General features: G+C 32.2%; 2 protein-coding genes across 2 annotated transcripts; one reads left to right on the top strand and one right to left on the bottom strand.

The window, feature by feature from the left end:
• Window positions 1-7,600: 7,600 nt before the first annotated feature.
• Window positions 7,601-8,384, bottom strand: HELRODRAFT_159522 (hypothetical protein; the record flags this gene model as incomplete). Its single annotated transcript, XM_009011405.1, has 3 exons — window positions 7,601-7,785; window positions 8,017-8,251; window positions 8,361-8,384. 3 exons carry the CDS (start codon window positions 8,382-8,384, stop codon window positions 7,601-7,603), a joined length of 444 nt encoding a protein of 147 aa, XP_009009653.1.
• Window positions 8,385-20,665: 12,281 nt separating this feature from the next.
• HELRODRAFT_159521 (hypothetical protein) lies at window positions 20,666-24,983 on the top strand (the record flags this gene model as incomplete). Its single annotated transcript, XM_009011404.1, has 4 exons — window positions 20,666-20,733; window positions 21,780-21,968; window positions 23,883-24,022; window positions 24,904-24,983. The coding sequence occupies 4 exons, from the start codon at window positions 20,666-20,668 to the stop codon at window positions 24,981-24,983; spliced, it is 477 nt and encodes a 158-aa protein (XP_009009652.1).

Below are 24,983 nucleotides of genomic sequence, written 5' to 3'. Positions count from 1 at the left end.
GTTCTCCTACTTCTCTTCTTCATATTGTTGTTGCTTTGCTAGGTAGTGTACGGTGATGGTTTTGTCGTTATTGTTTTTTTACGTGGTGTGTCGTGATGTTATTTGTTATTTTACTGTGTTGTTATTTTGTGTTATATTATTTTCGTTGTTGTGCTGTTGAGACAAACGCAGTTGTTGAAACGTTTGTGCTAGGAATGTTACTCCATTCAAATGATAAGTTTTGAAAGTTTTTATTTTTACAGAATTTTGTAAAACGTCGTCATATTTGTCGTGTCTGCCTGTCTACATGCTGTTGACTGTTTTTTGTTGTGTTTTATAGTTTAGTTATAAATATTTTCATATATTTGTTTGTATTTGTTGATTTGTTCGCCATGTTATTTTTTAATTTGTTTTTAAGTTTGTCGTTTCTATTGATAGTTTTTTTTATCCAGTTTAATAATCAGCTGTTTGTTTTCACTGTTTTTCAGTTTTTGTTTGTTGTATTTCCAGCAGCATTATTTGATAAATATAATAATGATGACGATGATGATTATATTGATGGCTGAATACTTCCTCCTGTACTTAGTCAATATAACGCCAAACTCAATCACGCCATATTTCATTTAATGACAGTTTTATTTTTTTAAAAGATTTAATGAAAAAATTGAATATTAATTTTTTGACTCTTTTTTTTATTTAACTAATTGACAAATTTGGTTTTGTAATTAGTACGGGCCGCACGTTAACAGCAGACGCACACGCAAGCAGACATGCAAGCAGACATGCAAGCAGACATGCAAGCAGACATGCAAGCAGACATGCAAGCAGACATGCAGGGAGGCTGGCAGGCCTATACTGGACAACGCTGCTCTGAACTAAATTACCAGCCAACCGACCAACCGACTGAACGCAATTGCACTCTAAATTAAATGCTACCATTCATGGATGCGAAGAAAAGAAGTCGATGGATGAATGAACAGAGGGATGGATGGGTGGATGGATAGATGAATGAATGATTGAATGATTGATTGAATGAACGAACGAACGAACAAACAAACGAACGAACGAACAAATGTTTGAATGAATGAATGGATAAATTGTGGAACAAATGATTGAATGAGACATTTATTAAATGGATGAATGTGCCAATGTCACACACACACACGCACACTCATATATGTGCAAATGATCGAATGCAAAAACATTTGAACGAATGAATAAAAGAACAACTGAATGGGTAGATAGATAATGGGTTGATGGAAAGAGAAAGAAACGAAAATAAAAATCAATGAATAAATAACGAATAATAAAAGAAAGAAAATAACACTTTTTAAAAATTTTAAAGAATTTAAATTTCGCCAAGAGCCAATTTATTAACTGATTGCCTTTTGAAGTGATTGCTTCTGTTGAAGAAAAATAAACTGCCCAACGTTCAATTTAGCTTCTTGCAATTGAACGACGAAATGGCCAAACGATCAAAAAATGGAATATAAAGCGATGAACTGATCGGAATAATATTATAATGACTAAGAACATCCCCATAACAATAAAAAAAAAGTAAAATTAAAATTTTGAAAAAAGGGCAACAATGGCATCAACAACAACAACATCAACAACAACAATATCTACAACAACACCAACAAAAACAATATCAACCTCAACAACAACATCAAAACATCAACAACAACAACATCAACAACAACAACATCAACAACAACACCAACAACAACATCAACACATTAACAACATCAACAACAACAACACTAACAACAACACCAACAACAACATCAACCACAACATCAAAACATTAACAACAACAAAATCAACAACCACAACATCAACGAAAACACCCGCAACAAAAACAATCCGCAACAACAACAACATAAATTTATTGCGCCCTTTTATATACAATAACGGTTACAAACACAAAATGGCGGTTTCATTATTGTCGGCAATCATCATCATCATTACCACCATCCTCCTCATCATCATTACCATCATCATCATCATTCTCATCATCATGATAGCGATCTTCAATATTTTTGTCATCATCAGCTTAGTCATCATAGTCATTTTTTTGTTCCATGTTACGATTACATTCAGTGAATGGCGCGAGTGTCGTATTTTGTTTCATTACCATTCTCGTTGGCCTTTGTTTATGAATGAATGAATGAATTAATGAGTTAAGTAATTAATTAAGTAATTAATTAATTAATTCATAAAAAGAACAAGCGAACGAATAAATGAATTAATTAATAAACGAATAAATATAACGAAATAATCAGCATAATCAGCTTATTTTTATTTTTATTATTAACGACAAAAACTTTCTCAACAATTGACAGCATTAGGCCGCTTAGATTTTTCCGTCTTCAATTGCTGTCACCATTATTACCACCATCCTCATATTTCCATCATCACCATATTTCCATGACATCAAACCTTCATCATCACCATTATTAATGCCATTATCATCACTATTATTATTTTATCATAACCACTATCATTATCATCATTATCAATACCACCACCACCATCATCATCATCGTCATCACGTCTTAAATAAAAAAAACCCTACCGAAACAATGTAATCGCTATGATTATCATCATTATCATTATAATCACTATTATCATCATCATTAACGACATCACCACCATTATCACCATCATTTGATAGCCCTGCACAAAAACACAACGGCTTATTTGTTATGCTGGTAGCTTATAGACGCGGCGCCCATCATGTCAATAGCAAAGCCACTAAGAATATGAAAGCTCTGGTATCTTTTTCAGGATTATTTATGCTACTCTCTCTGCATGCCAGTGTGTGTATGTGTGTGTGTGTGTGTGTGTGTGTGTGTTTGAGTGATACTTTGTGTGTGTGATACTTTGTGTGTGTGATACTTTGTGTGTGTGTGTGTGTGTGTGTGTGTGTGTGTGTGTGTGTGTGGTGTGTGTGTGTTTGAGTGGTATTTTGTGTGTGTGTGATAGTTTGAGTGTGTGTAATACTTTGTGTGTGTGTGTGTTAATTAATGTGTGCATTAATTGATGTGTTTGTTACACGATTTGTGTGTTATTTTAACTTTATATGGATAGTTTTAATGTGTCCTAATTATAAATTTCAATATCCTCATCTGTGTTATTGATTATCATCGTCATCGTCATCATCGTCACAGTCATCATCATCAATGTCATCACGGTCATCACCACCGGCAACATTATCAGCATCAGCCTCAACATCATCTTAGTCATCATCATCGTCTTCGCCAACATCATTATCATCACAGTCAACATCACCACCCACACCACCATCACCGATACCATAATCGTGACCACCATTAATTCTTCGGTCTCAATAGGGAAAGTTATTTGAAAAGTTTTCAGCCCACCAAGCAAACGCTTTATACATACGTGCGTGCATTCTTGCGCAATTTTTTCATTCATTTTTTTTATTTTAAATATTTATTTATTCAAAAATTAATTTAATTATTTTAAAAATATGTTTAAAATGTTTTAAATTTATTGTTTAATTTAATTTTTGTCATAAAATTTCTTAATTTTAAAATTTGAAAAATGTTTAAAGGAACGCTTTGAAGGAATGCTAACTGAGCAACACAAATGCAGCTCCAAGTCTTTCATTCGTTATTCCCACCGGCCATTATGAACATTTTAATTTAAGTTTTAGATGTTGTTTTTTTTTCATTATTTATTAATTTGATAAATTAAAAATTGAATTTCAAAAGTAGGTTTTTGCAATTTAAAATTCATTTTGCTCGTGAGTAGGTTTATAACTTTCTTACGTATCATTTTTTAATGCATTCATCGCAATACAACAAATAACAATGTATAAAATATTGAAACAATAAAATATATTATGAATATTAAATTATTTTATTTTTTTTTAATTTTAAAAATTCAGGTATTATTTTAAAAGTGAACTTTGAAGTTTTTTGTTCGTCCGCTTGTTTCAACATTCACAAAGGCCAAATATTTCAGCAAAACAAAACAATTCTTGGAACGCAAATTCAATATTTTGCTTAGTCCACACTTAACACACGACGCATATGTACACATACACATACGCACACACACGCACACACACACACACACACACACACTCATACACCCATGTGTGTAAGTGTGTGTATGTGTAAATGTACATATGTATGTATGTATGGGTTTTAGTATGTTTGTATTATGTACGTGTGTGTGTGACCTACTGTAGTGTATAGTGTTGGAACTGTCATTAGTTCATCCGAGATTTTGTCATATCGATTCATTCCTTTGATGTATATGTGGATATTAAACACATTCATGTGTGCATGTGGGTTTGTTTGTATGCAGTGATGTGTGTACGTGTTTGTGTGTGTGCAATTCTATAATATTGTTATCAATTTACATGTCATTAAAGTTTGGTTTGTGTGGCTAGACCAGATAAATGTTTTTAAGTTCCCTCTTATCAGTTCTCTAATCAGTTCTTATCAGTTAAGAAATAAATTTTACTAAATGAAATTTTGTATCGTCTCGTTTTGATAATGTTTGTTATAAGATGTCGCAGTCTGTATGAATGCATGTGAATTATTGACACGATTAGTTATTTATGTTTATTGTATGCATGCATGCGTGTGTAGCTGCATCTAAACAGATGAAAGTACACTAACTTCGTTGAGTTTGTAAGTACCTGGGTATATACGGTATTTTATTGTTTAACGTTTATACTGACGATTCTTTATGTCCAGATGTGTATTGTATGTTATGTACATTGTATGTTGTATATTTTGTATATGCTGTGCATAATGTATCGTGTAAATTGTTTATGTTGTACGCTACGTCTGTTCATTACGGTTATTGCTAAAGATGCACTGTGATTTTCAATAGTCCATGTTTATGGTTCAGTTTTTTGTTTATGTATCTATTGTTTATGTTTATGATTATGTATTCTATTGTTCAGGCTCATTTATCTACCATTTATACTTAGGTATTCTAGTGTTTAAGTTTTTTGCTTATTGTTAATTTTTGTGGTGTTTGTATGTTGATTTTTTGTATGTTGTAAAATTTTTTTGCAGTTATAGATTAAATGTCTCAATTATTTTTATTTGTTTCATTCAAATCAATTTTAATAGTTCGTAATTCATAATTCTTGTGTCCTAGAATAAGACTTGAGTTGAATTTGAAAATATTAATAATGTAGGTAATTATATAATTAAGAATTTATTAATAGGATAAACAATTATTTGATCGAGGTTTGAATGGGTTGTTTTTCTATTCTCTTTCTCTTGGTTGATGGTTCGTCTTCATACCTGCCCGCCTCTAAACTAAGCAAACGTTTGATTAAATGCATTTTCAGTTTTTTCGTCCGCTTGTTTGATCGTATGTGTGTGTTTGTAAGTGTGTATGTGTGTGTGCGTGTGTGTATGTTGTGTGTGTCTGTCTGTGTGTGTGTGTTGTGTGTGTCTGTCTGTGTGTGTGTTTTGGTTTTGTGTGTGTGTGTGTAGTGTGTGTGTGTGTTTGTGTGTGTGACTGTGTGTGTTTGTGTGTGTGTGTGTGTGTAGATCTAATAAATTCAAAATCAAAATCTCATATTCCAGTAAAATGTCAAAGTGTAATTCATTTATAACTTTGTTTATTGCCCCTGTTTTTATTTATTTATTCCGATATTAATTCCTTCTTCATCGATTTTAATACTTATAAATTATTCAGTGTAAAATTTGGTTTTGATGATGGCTACTTAGCCGAAACAGAGCTGTCGACCGACAAACTTATGAAAACTTAAATAAACCAGAGTACAAAAAACTACGCTGTGCTGAGATTTTTATTAAAAAGCTATTAAAGCAGAGTAGGCATGTAAGTTCAATGAAACACGCATTTATTTATTTACCCACTTTGTTTTCAATAACATACACACCTGAGTTATATTATTTCAAATGCTTACCACTTATGTTCCATGAAAATGTTTACTGGATTTGATTTTTCTTCATTGGTGATGAACTGCCAAGTCGCTTCATTATTTTTCACTGATGGTTAAGCGTTCAACCTACCTTTAATGTCTTCCGAGAAGAAGTTTGATGAAGATGATGGTGGTGGTCGTCGTGTTATATGATGATGATGACGATGATGATGATGGTGTTGATGATGATGATGGTGATGATGATGATGATGATGGTGAGGATTAATGTTGGTGATGAGATAGATAAGAGTGATTAAGTTTAATGATAATGTCAGGCGACGTGTTAAAATTGTTTGTTCATCTGACCGTGTGTTAACATGAATTTTTAATTTTATTTTGAAAAAAAAACTTTTCTCCTTTTCGTAACTAAATAACTCGTGAACAAAATTTTTTTCCAGCTGAAAATTTTATCTCCACAAAAATATTTCAATCCAACAACAACTTTTACAACCACAATTCCGTAAAAAGTACATCAAGCAAACACATCAAACACTCCTAACACTCCAACAACCTTATCCTTAGGCACAACCATCACCAGTGCGACAGGAAAAAGCTTGAATAACAACAACAACAACAACGTCATCAATAAACTAAATATTAACTACGCCGTCAATAAAAACAATAACAACAATAACATACACATCAACAACAACAATCATTACATCGGCAACAACAACCACAACAACAACAATTACAACAACAATTACAACAACAACAATAACAACAACAACAACGATGAATCATTCTACCACAACGACATCTACAACAACGACGACGGCAACAACAACCACAACATCAACAAAAGTTGCGCAACGGACTATTGGTTGAAATCAACAAAACGTTGTAGTTGGCAACTTCTTAAGTTTCTTGACAGACAGACCAAGGAAAATTACGAGGAACTCTATAGCAAGGCCAACACAACATGCGCGTTAGATTATTATTATTATTGTTGTTGCTGTTGTTGTTATTATCTTTCTCATCGTTATCGTCGCCATCATCCTAATCATCATTACGAGATGAACGTACAGTTTATTTGTAATTGTACTGCAGTGTACTGCACTGCACTTTACTTTATTGCAGTGTCTGAGTTTTTTGTTCGTGAATGTCTTATGTTAATAGGCAACTTTTACAAAACGTAATATAAATATCCGGGATCGTATTTAGAGTTAAATTTAAAGAAATGTCGCATCCTAAATGTCTCAAGTTACATAAAAAGTTCTTGTTGCTGCTGCTGTGTAATAGCATCCACTCCAACTTAATTTTATAATGTATGCTATTTCTTATAGTTCAGAAAAATGTCAAATATTCATATTTTCATTTTTTGCGTTAAAAGTGACAGTTTTTGTTCATGTTAACTACTGGGACTCCAACAAGTTAAGATTGTTGTATCGATAGTTGTTGAATATGTGAATCTCCTTAACTATTTAGTCCTTGTCAAAATGTTTGAATGTAATGTCAGCTCAAATAGATCTTAGCTTTTGAATATATGAACTAGTTAGGGCAATTTTTTTGTAGTTTAGTGTCGTTCGGTCAACAGAATAACATTTGATCATTTGAAATCTAGTACATCTTCTGAAATTTTTTTTAGTGTTTCCAGAATTTTATTAATCTTGATATTAAAAAAAGTTCTTTTGGAATGCATTACATAAACGTGCATAAGGTGATTGCAAAGTCAAATTAATAAACAGTCACTTCACTGTGATGGTATAAGCCGAATTTTATTATGAACACAGCTGCGTTCAGAAAATAAGTTATCATTCCGTGGATCCAACCGATAAATTTGCTCCAATAAACTGGAAAAATAAAATAGAGTAGCAGGGTCAGCATGTAGGAATGTAAGACAATCTCTTTCATGCTGCATTCTTGGGGAGATATTTTTAATGAAACATTTACCGAAATGTTCGAACGGCAGGTTTTTGTTTGTCAGTCGTCAATCAATCATCAATCAATCAGTCAGTCAGTCAGTTAGTCAGTCAGTCAATCAATCAGTCAGTCAGTCAGTCAGTCAGTCAGTCAGTCAGTCAGTCAGTCAGTCAGTCAGTCAGTCAGTCAGTCAGTCAGTCAGTCGCGAATAAAACGTGGTTTGTACTTACTAGGTGTGAGAACGTAGAAGAATATGAAAACAGAAAAGATAGCCCGAACGATGAAAACGTCCCATTCGAATTGATGTACTCTGTCATATTTCTCAAATGTGATGATCTCGAAAAACAGCTGTATGAAGGCGTCCAGCGCGATTGAAATGAGCAGGTGAATGAGCGTCAGTAGCAACCTCCTAACTACCGATCTTATCGTTCCTCTGCTCAAAATCATTCCAACTGTGATTGTTACCTAATTGTGTTAGGATGAATATTGTTACATTCCTAGTTTTAAACATCCAACTATTCAATTCGAGTTCATTTGAAATTTTAAACATAGAATATACAATTAGCAACCTAACCCCATATTGTTCATCCATGTTCATTTGTTAAGATGCTTCAAGAAATATATTAAAAAATAATAAATATTACTGTGAATAAAACAGGGATTGTTTATGTTTTGAAAAATTTGATGACGTCAGTATAAAAAGATTCTAAATGTTATAATAATTCAAAGAATTTGTACAATCCGCTCTACTTTGACAGGGAAACTTTCTAACTTAAAATTCCTATTTTCAAATTTTAACTTCAAATATGATAAAAAAATGAATATAAAACTAACCTATTTGTGAAGTTTCTGTCAAAAAAGGGTATGTCCTGTTTATTATAGTTTAGTTGTTAGAGCTTGTGTTCGTTAGTTTGCAGCACTTACGTTCAAGGATTGATTTTAAAATGTGTATAAGACGAAGCGATTCTATCTGTGTGATTTTTAGCAGATGATCTTTTAACATTTTTGTCAGTTTTTAAGTTACGCGTAGCCATTCATTTTTCATTTTGATATATTGTCATTAATTTCATCCATGTCATCGTCATCACCATTCACATTTTAAAAGTTAATTACCATAATTATTTACTAAAATATTCATCGTCACGTCATACTATCCCATCCAGTCATCTTCTCAGTCGTCAGTTTATCGACAATATTGATGTTAATTTTCATTATCATCGTCGTTATGATATTATCACCGATAATTTCACCATTATTATCGCCCGCCAATCAAAACGCCACCAGTTATCACCATCACGGCACCATCAATCACAACACCATATCACCTCAGCACATCATCGTCTTCGTCAATTACGTGCAACACTATTAAACGCCTGAATAGTTGTTGTTCGTTACCGGTGATTAATGCTTCGCTTAATTTAAACCATCCAAACATTCTGAACAACATACTGCCTCCTACTACCTACTCCATCATCTTTTTCATATTTTAACACGTTTCATCATTTACATATTGGCCTATGTACGCAACACACACACTCACTCACACACACACATACACACTCACTCACATACACACATACACACACACACATACATACACACGCATACATTTATACACACACCTGAATAAACCTGTATTGTAAAAATATGCTGGTCTCAAAATGTTGACTTTTGTGTTAACTTCATATTAGAGCATGTTTGTATGCAAGCCATGTGTACATAAATTGATCGTGTTACAATTCAGAATTCGTTATAAACGTATAATTTATGGAAAATAGTAGCAAATAAAGATGATTGTGTGAATTAACATGTATGTGAATAAGTAATAAATAATGGTGGACGATAATAATTAATAATGAGCATGATGTAAGCACATAATTAACTTAATTTACAATACGAAGAAATACAAATCTAGCATTTCGTGACTAGAAAATAAACAAATTCATTCATTGAAAAACATAAAAAATATAATTATACGCAGATAAAACATACATACACAAACAAAATATAAACGTGCGAAAATAAAATACGAAAATACAAAACTTAAACATACGCATGCGAGACATAAACATACACTGAATAAACAAATAATGAACAACGTATAAACAAAGAATAAACAGTGTATAAACAAAGAATAAACAATGTATAAACAAAGAATAAACAATGTATAAACAAAGAATAAACAATGTGTAAACAAAGAATAAACAATGTATAAACAAAGAATAAACAATGTATAAACAAAGAATAAACAATGTATAAACAAAGAATAAACAATGTATAAACAAAGAATAAACAATGTATAAACAAAGAATAAACAGCCTATACAAAGATAATGAGGGCTATTGAGAATCGGTCAAATAACCATAACTGGCCAACATATCATAAAACATCTTTAATGACGATGATGATGTTGGTGATGACGATGATGATGATGTTGATGGTGGTGGTGATGATGACGATGGTGATGATAATAATGATGGTGATGATCATGATCATGATAATGATACTAATTGTTATTATGATGATGATGATGATGATGATGTTGATGGTGGTGGTGATGATAATAATGATGGTGATGGTCATGATCATGATAATGATCATGATACTAAATGTTATTATGATGATGAAAATAATATGTTAGTAAAGTTGGTGATACAAGATGATGATTTCTATGATGGTACCGACGATGACAATGACTGATGGTGATGACACTAAATGGTAGTATCCGTGTTAGTGACGAAAGTGATAAATGATGATGATGAAACTCCACGTAATGATGATAGATACATACAAAATGATATAACATCGAAATAAACCGCTATTTATAAAATTGATACGTCACAAATTTTTAAATAACGAAGTCGAGATGAAGTAACGATCAAAATAATAACGATGATTGTGATATCATGATATCATGATAACGATGTTGATACAGATTATACTGACGACGATAACAATAATAAAATCCAAGGTGATTTTATTTAATTCCATTTATTCACAAAAATATATAATAATAGCTATAATAATTATGTGGGTGATGAATATGACAATGATGATGACGAAACCAATAACGACGATGATAATGGTGATGACGAAGATGGTGATAAAAATAATGGGGATGACTGTATAATGATGAAAATGATATTGGTGATCATGGAAGTGATGGCCGTCCTGGTAATGAAACGACTAAGCAAATGATATTCAAAGATTCCAGACCAATCCACATTGTCCATGCTGTTTTTAATATATTTTTTTCTTTTTAAATGTTGTCAATGTAAATTTTAATAAAGAATTTCTATTGTTCATTTGTTTTTTATTTATGTAATTTGTGTTCTTTGATTGAAAATGGTCAAATAATTTTTGTAAAAATGATTGAAAAGTTAATTCTTAAAAATTTCGCAGTTTATTATTTTGAAATTTTTTTACAAACAATTCTTTAATTGTATCAACGACACAAACCCACATACACACACACACACTCACGCACGCACACACACGCACACACACGCACACACGTACACACACACACACGTACACATCCAGGAAAAAGTGCCTCGCCCATCTTGCCGCCTCCGAATTTGTTTTAAAATGATTTAAATAATTTTTAATTAATTTTGCATGTTTTGAAAATTTTCTAAAATAATTTTAATTAATTTGAAGTAGTTCTGGGCTCCTACAAGAGTCAAAACATGATTGAATTAATCAACTTTCATCAAATGCCAGTTTTTAATTATGAAAACAAACATTAATTCAAACTTTTAAAATTTTACTGAGTTTTATATCACAAATTTTTATTTTTCTTAAAAATTTATAAGTTATTTAAATTTTAAACTTCGCAGCACCTATCATACCAGCGTACTCATACGATCATGCCATACACATGTACAACCACATAAGCGTTATTAACTAGCGATTTAAACGTAAATTAACAGAACACAAATGAATGCAAACAAAGGAAATTGAAAAAGCAACATATCATTTTAGGTGAAATGATTGTGTTCCTAGAATTATCGACGAAAAAAGTAAAACACATGCCCCGTTCGTTTAAACGCATTATTTTTAAAACAAATAACTAATTGTCGGTTACAAAATAAAAGAGAATTTGTAATGTTGATTTAATGCCTACAAAGCCATTTACGAACCAACTAACACAGGTGTGGACAAACTACGGCCCGTGTGCCTTGTTTGCCAAAAATGGGTCGTCAGTCAGACATTATGATTAATAAAAGAACCACAAATCTTAAAGATTCTTCCCCGGGTCGAAAAAATACATATGCGGCCCTTCAAAAGTAAAATAATTCTCAATGCGGCCCTCACGGCAAAAGATTTGTCTAGCCCTGAACTAACACACCAACCAACATTTGAAAAAGCATTCCAAAAAACAAATTAGAATAACACATTTACAGACACACAAACAAAAAGATAGGTACCCAGACAAGCAGAAAAAGAGACAGACATACAAACACACAGAAAGAAACGAAGGTCAAACAGCGATCATTTATCTTACTGTCCATCGTAATTAATTTCTTAAGTACGACTCCAGCAAAATGACCGCCCACTATCTACGATAACGCGTACGTGTACATTACAGTGCGCATACAAACGCATGAATATATGTATGTATAGTACGCATACAAACGCATAAATGTACGTTCACGTACATGCGAATACACAGGCAAACACATGCACGGTCACAAAGACAACGATTTGTTATTCATTGATGAAAATTCTAGTGACCAAACGTTAATGACATTGGACGTTTGTCCAGGCAGTCATGGTACTAGGCAGGTTATCATATTATTTTCCATACATCATTGCGTTATTGAAAAGAATTCATTTGCAATAATAATATCAATATAAATATTAATTGAGAAAACAAATACATGTAGGAAAGGTGTTACTTTTGCAAGGTCAAAATTAAATATTACAATAAAATATAAATTTCACAAGTAAATCACCGACAGAAGCACTAATAAGATAACAAAGAACAGAAAGTTACAACAAATTTACTCAGAATATTATTATTCTTTGTATTATTGTGTCAAGTGACCAACAAATCATTCGCCAAAATTATTCCAAACTCAACTGCGATTTGCATGTGAAAGATTTTCAAAGCACATCTTTAGGCTTTTTATTTATTACTAACATTATCTATTTTATCATTATTATTTTTATCATTATCAACCTTATGATCTGCATTTTCAAAGATATTTTTATCGCAATGAAATAATCGTACAATTTATAATCAGTTTTATTATCATTTTAATTCTAAAATTTGTTGATTTTATTTCAACTTTTAAACGGTTATCATGAGAAATCACTGGAGTCATCATTTAGAATAATCAGCATTAGAAACTCACCTCCGTAATCATCTAACGCGTCATCATTTCTCAGTCTTGACCAGCAAGCATCTGACATCACATCGACATCATCAAAATTGTCATCACCCAACTCGCTTCACACCATAGATGTTACAACAACATATCACATAGTAGTAACATTGACATATAATAACATAATGACCTAGAACAAACAAAAACCCAAGCTATGTGAGTATTGTATTGTAAACATAAAAGTATGCATAACTCATACACGTGAATGAAATGATGCAATAATTCACCGATGCATGCCTGCTGATACATAAAGACACATTACTGCATAAAAGGATGAATGCATGGTTGCATGCTAAAAGTCGGCGTATATATAATATACACACACATGTGTGACCTCATGTTTGACTCACTTGTGTGTGCGTGTGTGTGCGTGCGTGTGTGCGTGTGTGTGTGTGTTGCGATGGTGTGACGGTAAAGTGTCTGGCAATGCTTTTGCACTGATCGGATTCAATTGCAAATCGATCTCCACCTACCACATGAAATGTGTGTGATGCGTTGTTTCACGTGCGCTTGCATGTGTGTTTGTCGCTGATGACTCTGAAAAAAAAGAAGAATAAATTGTAATAAATACAAATAAATAATATTGAAAAATAATATTAATAAGTAAATGTATGGCAAGATGCATGGAGAAACTGTGGGATGATGCCATGATGCCGCCGATGACTTTCCATAAAACATTTATATCTTTGCTTTTATTTGAGGTTGTCAGAAAATAAATGTCCGAGTGTGGGCTTGTTTAATAAAAGTTTATTGACATTGCTGTTTTCGTTCTCCTCCTTCTACTTCTCATTGTTGTTGTTGTTGTTATTATTATTATTATTATTATCATTATTATTATTACTTTTGGTGTTATTATTTTTATTATCCTTATTTTTATTTTCGTTATTTCTTGATATTTAATTAACGTTATTCGTGGCTGTGGTTTTTTTTTATTTTAATAATGTTATTGCTGTTCATTTATTTTGTTATTATTTTTTTTCTGCATATAGAAAGATTCAGAAATTCATTAACAATAATAATAAGAAAGTAACAATAATAATAATAATATAATAATAATAATAATAATGGTGGTTGGTTGTGTCTCGTTCATATATGTATTCCATCTTTCGTTCATTCGTTCGTTCATCATTTTATTGATATTTCTATTCAATAAATGCTATTCAATAAATGTTCGTATTTCATGTTCCCCAATCTGATCAACATTTATTCCCGTGTATAACTTACTGAATTAAATTCCGCGATAGCGATCTTCAAACTAATATTGTAATTTTCTACGGTGGAAACTTCACATTTACCTCCAAGTTCCTTTCAAATCACTTCTCAATTTTCAACATCCATCAAAACTTTTGGCGAAAAAATTTTCTTTTGAAATGAAATTTTAATTTTGACGATGTCTAACAAAGGCTGACAAGTTTGATTGAAGATGTCTCATTCTGCAATGCTCTACTTCGGTTCTTCTATTGTTGCTAACAGATGATAACAAAAAGATTCTTTGTATGAAAAGTTGCTTCATACTTCAACTCTACACTAGAATGCGTACTTACACATGACACACACACACACATTCTGAAAATAATTTTAAGGAGAGAGCTTTTTAGTGTGCGTAGAATAGTGTTAATAAATGAAGTGTTTTGTAACCTTTGTAAAAAAAAAGTAATCATTTATACAAAAATTTTAAAATTGGTGCTTTAAATGCGATGAAACGATTGTGTTTGTTTGATTCAATCTCTCATTTTGTGATAACATTAACCGTTCCCGTGCCCTTGTCATGCTGATGTTTTGTTGTTTTAAGCCACTGTCAAAGTCTTTCACTGAACTATTATCCCGCAGTTCGAAATTTTTTCAATTTCATTAAATTATTTAAAGTTATTTTATTTTTTTCCTAAATTATTATGATCACCAATAATTTCAAAACTTTTTTCGCTTAGTAGTGTGATATTTTAGTAGAATAAGTCAGCAAAAGTTGAAATTTCTGAGAGTCTGAATCCAAAGTCGGGTGTCTAAGTCGAAAATTTGAAATTGTTATTTTGGAGTCGGAGTTAGAAAGTTTTCAAATAAGGAGTCAGAGTGAAAAAATTGCTATCCGACTCAGACATCCAGCTTCAAACAAAACATTCAGGCTGTCACTATTGTAGATTGAGCATGCAGATAGTAACACAAGAGCAGGACAAAACTTAAACATACGGACAAACAAACATGCACACACATTCAAGCACAATAAAGTAATTGCAGAATGCAAAAGAAATGAACTTGCTTTTAAATTATTCATCTTTCGTTGACCTTTCCACTGCTAGTAGTCAAGCATACTTACGTGCTAAAAGGCGCATATTATGAACAAAAATACAGAAATGCATTCATTTACTTATTAAAGGAAAACAAAAAGGCATATAAAGATAAGCATACATACAAACTAACATTCATACATACAAAGATACATCCATATAAACAAACAAACATTCATACATAAAAAGACACGTACATACAAACATTTACAAAATATCACTGCTCTCCACGTTAATGATTGTACAGACACTGCAAAGACATAAAATGACACATTCAAAAGATAGAAACATAGAAAAGTGCATACATATTCAACCCTGACCTTTCCTTTAATCCCACACACACACACCTACCTACCTACCTACCTAGCTACGTACAAATTCTTATTTTTACACAATCTAATCCCACGCAGGAGGAAGAAAAAACTAAAAACGTGTTCAATGTCTGCTCCTCTTATCGGCTCCTAACACTCGCTCCAATTATTATTTTTTCCGTCTAGAATATGATACTTTTTTATTTGTGAAAAACTAATAATCATCGTTTCGTCGAATGTACTTCAAATTGTAAAAACTTGTCCACAAAATGAAAATTAAAAAGAAAACACTGTCCTCATCGGTCCATTAGAAACTAACCAAAAGATCCAGCAACTGTTTGTGTCGCACACATTTCTGCTCCATCATCACTCCAATAAACAATTAAACAATAAATAAATAAATAGATAGATACAATTAAATAAATTTAATAAATACAAATAAACGATAGATATATTTTTATCAATTTAATTTAAAATACGTGCAACGAAAAATAATAATAATGCACAATATTTTTAAGACGATAAAGTTTGGAAAGGAGAAACATTTCAACCGACGGTATATTAAAACACTTGCCAATGAAATGTACAAATTTATTTAAATTTTAAAAAACTGCATTTGTACGCACATAAACACAAATGTAAGAAACCAAATAAAATCATTTGACTGTACGGCCACTAAACATTATTTATTTATTTAAATAATAAAAATATAACTTGGAAATGTGCGGATACACACATACATACAAAACGTGCAAACCTATACTACACGAAGCTAACAAACAATCTGTGTCCCACCTAGGAAACCAAGATGAACATGAAGGAAAGCAGACAAATGAACAAATTATTGCATGTACAAACACAAGTACATTATTCCTACTCTAATAATCAAAATGAGCAAACAGCGAACAAACAAACGAACGAACGAACGAACCACAATTCCAATGCGTACGTGTGAATGAATGATTATACAAACATTTCTTCTCAAAGCGTCTATTTAACGTGCAATACATTAACATCCGCGGAAACCAAAGGTTGAAAATCATGTGAAAATGATTGCACAAACACATATTCACAGTTATACATAAATGCATCTAAAAACACTAACATAAACAATCATACACAAATATGCAAACTTACAAACATGTAAATACAAAGCATACAGACAAGACATCATACGATCAAACAAAAATACAAACAAAAACAGAGTAAACATATAAACAAATTTGCAAACATACAAGTATACAAACAAATACATTAATCAAACAAAGATACAAACAAAAACACAGCAAACATACAAACATATTTGCAAACATACAAGTATACAAACAAATACATTAGTATATAGGTGCATGTTTGTATAAAATGATAGGAGGATTGTGCTGGAAGTAATTTTGGTCCTTCATTACATGGACACACAGCCCCTGGCATCTTTCCTCATCGAATGTTCCATCGACTGTGATCTTATGATTATTCTTGTTTACGTTTTTTGTTGATGTTGTTGTTGATGTGTTGTTGTTGATGTTGTTTTTGATGTTGTTGTGGATGTAAGTGGCATTAATAAAACTATTGATAACTCGCTTATCCCATTCCATTCCATCCCATTCCATCCCATTCTATCTCATTCTATCCTATCCTGTCATATATCACATCCAATCTATACCAGTCATAACTTTTTATATCATATCTAACTATATCTAATTCTTCTTTCATTTAATATATTTCACTCAATCTTACCCTCACTCTATCCATCTCTCCCTACCTACCGACCTATCTATATTATTTTCAGTTCTGTATGAGGCTAATCACCAGGCGGCGCTTAGTTTAATGTTAATTTATAATTAAAACTCAGCCGACCAAGCAGTGCCCAGCCCACCCAGATGGATCGGTCATCGAGTGATCTCTCTTGTTTATTGAACGCCTGATTGATATCGGAACTCAGTCTGACGATAAGAGGCACCGCCTGCTAATCAATCAAGCACTTAAACGACCAGTTCTTAATGGCTGTTATTAGCTAACTGATTGATTGCACACAAGTGTAGCCGCGTTTATTTTAAACTTTTTTTTAAAATTACACGTAGAAATGAACTTACGAATGCAAACATGCGCGTGTTCGAAAAAGTTCAGTCTCCACGATTTATGCTAACATTTTTTTTCTTCTTCTTCAAATACACTTTCAACCAAAAAATCATTTTTAAAAGCGTCATACAATGAATTCACATAAAACATAATATAGTTTTGCTGTATTTTATAATTGCTAAAGTAAGTGCGGTTTTGTGAAAATTAGCTTTCCATTCATTCTCTCACGTTGTTGGCTGGGAAACCTTTTTAAACTTTTTTTTTTGCGATTTTAAATTGAAAACTTCTCTCAAAAGGAAGAAATGAAAAATTTATTATTATGGCATCCATCTGCATATGTGTGACTAAGGAGATTAATCATTTAAATTCACAAACAAAAATGTCTGCATAGCAATTCCTTGCACGTTTGCTCGCGATGACAAAATGATAAATGACCAGCAACCCCATGTCCATAAAAATGCCCATGCAATAAAATAATCATGAATACACGCACATTCACACATAGACTTTAACAATAAAGACAATCATAAACACACAGACACACACATACCTAAAAACTCAACTAAACACGCAACTACAAACGCAATAGAAACAAGCGCGTATATGCGTACGTGGTGAAAATACAGACGGCAAAAACGATAAAGTCTAGAATAGCAGCTTTTGTTGAAATAATCCGCTATCGATTCTTATTAATAATAATCCTTCACCGCTTGTTATTAATCACTTCGTCATAATCATCTCGTTTCAATAATTGCTGGTGGTGCCCAGGTTGAAAATAACTTCATAGTTATACATGCACGAGTGTTTTTTGTGTTCATAATTATTCGTCTACAATATTGTTTGAATTCTACTGAATTGTAGGCATTACACTATATTAGCAGTTTGCACATTGTTAAATTGGCTTATATGTGTAGTTGCTTGTTATGTGAGTTTGTACGAAAGAAGTGGCCGAAGAGGTTTGGGACAGCAGCCAATCAAAAAAATATTTTGTCAGGGTCAAGGTGAAACTTCACGAAAAGTTTTGTCACTTTTGATTTTACATCGGTTATAGCCATCCCTTTTTTTTATTTTCGTTATCGCATTGCTATACAAAAAAATAAAAGATTATCTTTTTTATAAATAAATGTTTAAACGTTTGAAAACAGTGTTTTAGATTTGCATTTGTAAATTTGATGTATATTCCACAAAAGATCATCGTAAAGAGATTTGTATAGCTGGCAAGTGTTCACACCTGATAACAGACAGATATTAACCAAATATCTCGCAAGCACTTTTTATTCGCTTGTGTTTCGCATTCTTCTCCATAGGATAGGACTCATTGGAGATAGAAAGTTTCACAAAAATGTACAGAGGATTAAGGTGAAGGTCATAGTTATAAACAAATGTGTTTGTATGTGCGAATGAATTTAAATGTGTAACTATTTATATTTTTGTTCGTTCAACATTTTTGTCTTTTTTACGTTGTTGGTTTGTTTGTATGTTTTTTTTGTATGTATGCTTATTTGTTTGTTTGTATGTATGTATTTATGTTTGTTTGTTCGTCTGTCTGTATGGTATGTATGTTTGTTTGTTTGTTTGTATGTATGTTTCAAGCATATTTGATGTTGTTTGAGCGTGCATGGGCATTTTGTATGCAAAGGTCGCGAAAAGATGAACGCTGAAAGGATTGTTTGTCCGCTTTTGTCATGTATGTGAGAGAAGGTAAATATTTGTTTGATGCTCGGTTACTATGTGTGTATGTGTGTGTGTGTGTGTGTGTGAATGTTTGTGTGTGTGTGTGTCTGTGGGTGTGTGAAAGTGTGAGCCTATAAGAATGTTTGTGTTTGTATTGTAAGGTTGTAATGTTTGTGTTTGTATTGTAAGGTTGTAATGTTTGTGTTTGTTTTGTAATGATGCGCGTTTAAATGTTTTGGTATTTTATGACAATCATTCATTTAAAAAAAATCCATTTTTTTTTCAAATAAAAGTTAATCAGATAGACATTACATTTTTGTATAAAACAATTAATGAGTTTGAAAAATTAGGCTCATTAACTTTTACGGACGTACAGTTTTTCCACTCGGCTATATATTTTAGAAAAATTTCTTATTAACGTTGATTTGTTGCTTGATGAAATATGAAACTTTGTTCTCGGAAAATAGTATCAAATTATTGTATATATAAAAAAAAGTTGAATTTAAAATTGAAACCACATCGGTATTGTTGAAGTTTTGAAATATAAATTAACACGTAAGCAGAAAAAGATGCAAACACATACTTGCACCTGCACAGACGCATACGCCCGCACTAACACAGGCACACACAGAAAAACACACACACACACACACATACTAACACACAATGAGAAACACACACAATGGAGCATGCTGGTTTCTATTTAACCTGAGCAACATTCAGAATGCTGACACATTTTATTTGACACCGCTTGATACCTGATACTTGTTGTTTGCTGGTTCAATCTAGAAACCATGAAACTTTGACAGGAAGCATTTTTATATCTTCAAAATAGAAAAATTCATCGTTTACAGAATCTGGTATTAATTAAATGTTCGTTTTTGAAATTTTTTTTGTTAAATGAAACTCATTATTACCACAATTTTATTTTAATTTTTAAACAAGAATTTTTCAAAGTTACACAATTTATAATTTCTTTCAATTTAAAAAATATTTTAAAAGCACTTCAACGAGTTTCTACGTACAAGTAAAGTTATTTTAGAAACATCAAACGTGATAAACATTTTAAGCCTATCAACATTTTTAAAAAAACAGATTTTTTCGCACAAATTTAAAAAATAATAAAATATAAATACTGAAAAGATGGCCCGCTCAAAACATGGAACGGTAACAAGCAGCATAAAATCACGTTCTTTTGTCAAGTTAAAAAAGTTCATATCTAACTATTTGCCTTCTGTCAATACTTCATTTTTATTTTTGGGATTATTTTATTTTCTGCAGTTTTGTATCCGGTCTTTTTCCAATGGTATTTTTACTTCGAATAAAAGCGTTAAAAATGTTTATTAGTTTAAAAAATGCTATTATCGTAAGAAGGATGGCCCTTAGAAAGATATTGCTTTTTGGAGATTGTTTTTATGACTTTTAGAAAAGACTGTTTGTTATGCCACTATTTTTTTGGTAAAATAATGTTTGCTTGCATAATCACTCTCTTTATTTTTAACAACATTAATCAAAATATTATCGTCAACATCAAAATCATCATCGTCATCACCACCACATCATCAGCAGCATCATTATCGTCAACGTCATCATCAGCAGCAGTAGTAGCAGCAGCATCGATAGAATATCATCACCACCATCGTCGTCTTCATCATCGTCGTCGTCGTCTTCATCATCATTGCTGTCATTCATCATGAGCTTTCACATTACGTTGGTGCACAGCGTACATGAAAAACCAATATGAACGATTAAAAATAACTTTTGGCAGAAAACAAATTTTTTTATTTTAAATTTATAGAAATAAAATAAATTAATTATTTTATCAGAAATTATTATAATATGTAATGGAAAACCAAAAGCATAGACAAACAAAACATAGATAACAGATAGAATATTTAATGAAAATAGAACGTTAACAATTTCAAACTTGACCAAATCATATTTTTCAACAACAACATTAAATAACTTTAAGAAAAACTAACAAACTAAATAACAAAAAATAAACACAAACATCACATGACATAACAAACAAAGTAAAAAAAAAACGTCGTATACAGTAATAAAAACATCAAAAAAAACCACACCAACTACATCAGCAACAGCATGAAAAACAACAACATTACCTGTGACAACATTCTCAAAAGCATTTCAACTTCCGAAATGGCATTCATTGCAGAAATACTTCAGATATACATCAATCTTGTATCAATAAAAACAACAACAATAACCAAACACATCAACCATGTATCAACAACAGCACTAACAACAACAACACTCTCAACAGCAACAACACTAACAACAACAACACTATCAACAACAACAAAAACACTTGCCACCACGACAACACCAACCAAAACAACAACATTAGCCACAACAACAACACTATCATCAACACTAACTACAACAACAACACTAACAACAACGACAACAACATTAATATCATAAAGTTCTAAAACCGATCCACATTAACCCAATTACTCCAACATCAACAAAGACTATACCAAAAACACTGCATGGTTAAACAACGCAACACGTAAGATAAACAACAACGTCAATAGAAACAACAATTAGATAAAAAAAACACTCACAACAACAAAATCAACTGAACAACACAACTACATAAACTACAACAACACAAACAACAGTAATGTAAAAATATCGACAACAATGTCAAAATCAACATATGAAATACATTCCAACTAACAACGGCGACATTAATTACAACAACAACAACAACAACAGTAACAACAACATTAATGCAGCAAAACAACAAGACCAACAACAACAACATTATCACGACGACAATTATTTACCTTTCATCCCGTAGTCATTCGAAGCTTCTTAAAACGTAATGACACTTTCCCTCCTGATCATGATACTGATGATGACAACGATGATGGTGGTGGTGATGGTGATGAAGATGAAGAAGAAGATGATGATGATGATGGTGATGATGATGATAATGTTGATGGTGACGATGATGATGATGATAATGTTGATGATGACGATGATGATGATGATAATGTTGATGGTGACGATGATGATGATGATAATGTTGATGGTGACGATGATGGTAATTACGAAAATGATGACGCCCCTGATGATGACAGCATTGACGATGACAACGATTATGATGATGGTAACAACAATAATATCAATAACGATGATGATGATGATGACGGTGATGAAGATCCTGATGATGATGAGGAGGAGGAGGAGGAGGAGGAGGATGACGATGACGGTGATGAAGATGATGACGACGATAAGATGACAATGAGATGATGACGAAAATGATGATGATGATGATGATAATGAATCTGACACAGGCAGCCAAAGTGCTTATGTTGGAGGCAGATGATAACGAGCCTGATGAAGAAGGCGATAAAAATGAGTGACGATCCATCATTGTTTTTTATTTTCATCCTCATCTTCCTCATCATCATCATTTTTATCATCATCCTCTTTGTTATCATCTTTATCATCATCCTCTTTGTTATCATCTTTATCATCATCATCCTCTTTTTCTTCTTCTTCTTCTTCTTGATTATCATCCCCTTTGTCATCATCTTAATCATCATCATCATCTTCTTCTTCACCATCATCATTATCATCTTTGTCATCATCATCATGACTTATCCCTATCTCCGCATTTATTGTCCCTTTCCACGTGATTAATTATGGAAATAATGCTTATGGGTGTGCGTGCGTGTGTGTGTGTGTGTGTGTGCGTGTGTGTGTGCGCGTGTGCGTGTGTCTACAGATGTTAATTTTTTATTTATTTTGTCGCCGTGGGAAGGTTTTTGTCTTTTTTTTCAAATTAATATTTGAAGTGTGTTATAAACAAATTTATATCAAACAACCGTGTGAAAATTATCATTTCATAACTAGACCAACCTACCATATCAATCTACCATACCAATCTACCATACCAATCTACCATACCAACCTACCATATCAATCTACCATACCAATCTACCATGTCAATCTACCATGTCAATCTACCATGTCAATTTTTTACCGAAATTGCACACCATCCAGCCTTCTACTTTAACCCTCATTTTTTCACAAAACACCACACAGAAGACGATACATCATTTGGAACATACAAACACCACGTAATACAACCCGTATCATTTGACAATTTGCACAACAAACACCATACATACAAGTAACATTTTTTCACCCCAAACTTCACAGCATGCCACAATTTACACGACACACCACAAATTCATCACACACCACAAATTCATCACACACCACAAATTCATCACACACCACAAATTCATCACACACCACAAACTCATCACACACCACAAATTCATCACACACCACATTCCCTCCTCCACACACCACACTCCAGAATCTACCAGGACACGATGAACTGCTTCCGACACCAGCTGGATGGTTGCCGTGGAAACGAGAAAGCGGTAAATCACGTGAATCTACAGACGGAGAGAATGTGGATCTATGAATATTCATGCTCTTCAACGAACTTAAAACGTTAGCATGCAAATCGTTCTCTGATTGGTCCGATAAATGTTTTACGCTTCATTGGTTTCTATGATTGGATGAATGGCTGTTGTTGGCTTGGTTGGTTCATTTATTGGTTCGTTTTTCGGCTGGTTGGTTTGCTGGTCAATCGGTTGATTTTTGGATTGACTGATTGGTTGGTTGTTTATTTAGTTGGTTGACTGATGAGCTGATTGGTCGGTTGATCAGTCAAAGTGTTGGTTAATGGTTGACTGCATGCTTTGTTGGCTTGTTGGTCGACTGGTTAATTGGGCCATGAACTTAGACATTTTTTGATAAAATGTTGCGGCTTGCACATCTCAAAATTTATAATTTGCAATATTACGATCATAAATCATTCAAATATATATATATATATATATATATATATATCAATCGTGCTATAATGAATCTACGAATACATAGATTATCAACTGAATCAAACATCAGTCATTGTTATATGACAGAAATAAATTTATAACCTGTACGCCTACTCTTCTAAATATGTCCATTAATTTTAATAATATTTGTAAAAGATTGTCACATAATTAACTTAATTGGATGTAACAAATTAATTTGCGTATCAATTCACCTCCTTAATTTCTCTAACTACATGATTTTTAATTCTAAACTCAAAATAACCTATGTACGATTAAAATCTGCAACAGTTTAATGATAATGAAGAAACAGCAGATGATACATTAAGTTTCGCAACCAATCTGCCATTCTGATTATGGAAATAATTGTTGCTGCTTCTAACATCTGCTCATTGTTAATGTCATCTATTTTATTTCATTAAATTAAGAATTTTTCAATCACATTATAAATATTTTATTACGTTAAAAATATTTCCAATGTATAATGTCAAAGAGGCAGACTGGCATCTTTAAAAACTGCTCTGATTAACATTCATTTTTGCATCAAAAACATTCTCATCTCACGAACAATATGA

This window comes from Helobdella robusta (assembly GCF_000326865.2).
Source record: "Helobdella robusta unplaced genomic scaffold HELROscaffold_1, whole genome shotgun sequence".
NCBI lineage: Eukaryota > Metazoa > Annelida > Clitellata > Rhynchobdellida > Glossiphoniidae > Helobdella > Helobdella robusta.
This window is presented reverse-complemented; position numbering and strand designations above follow the sequence as displayed.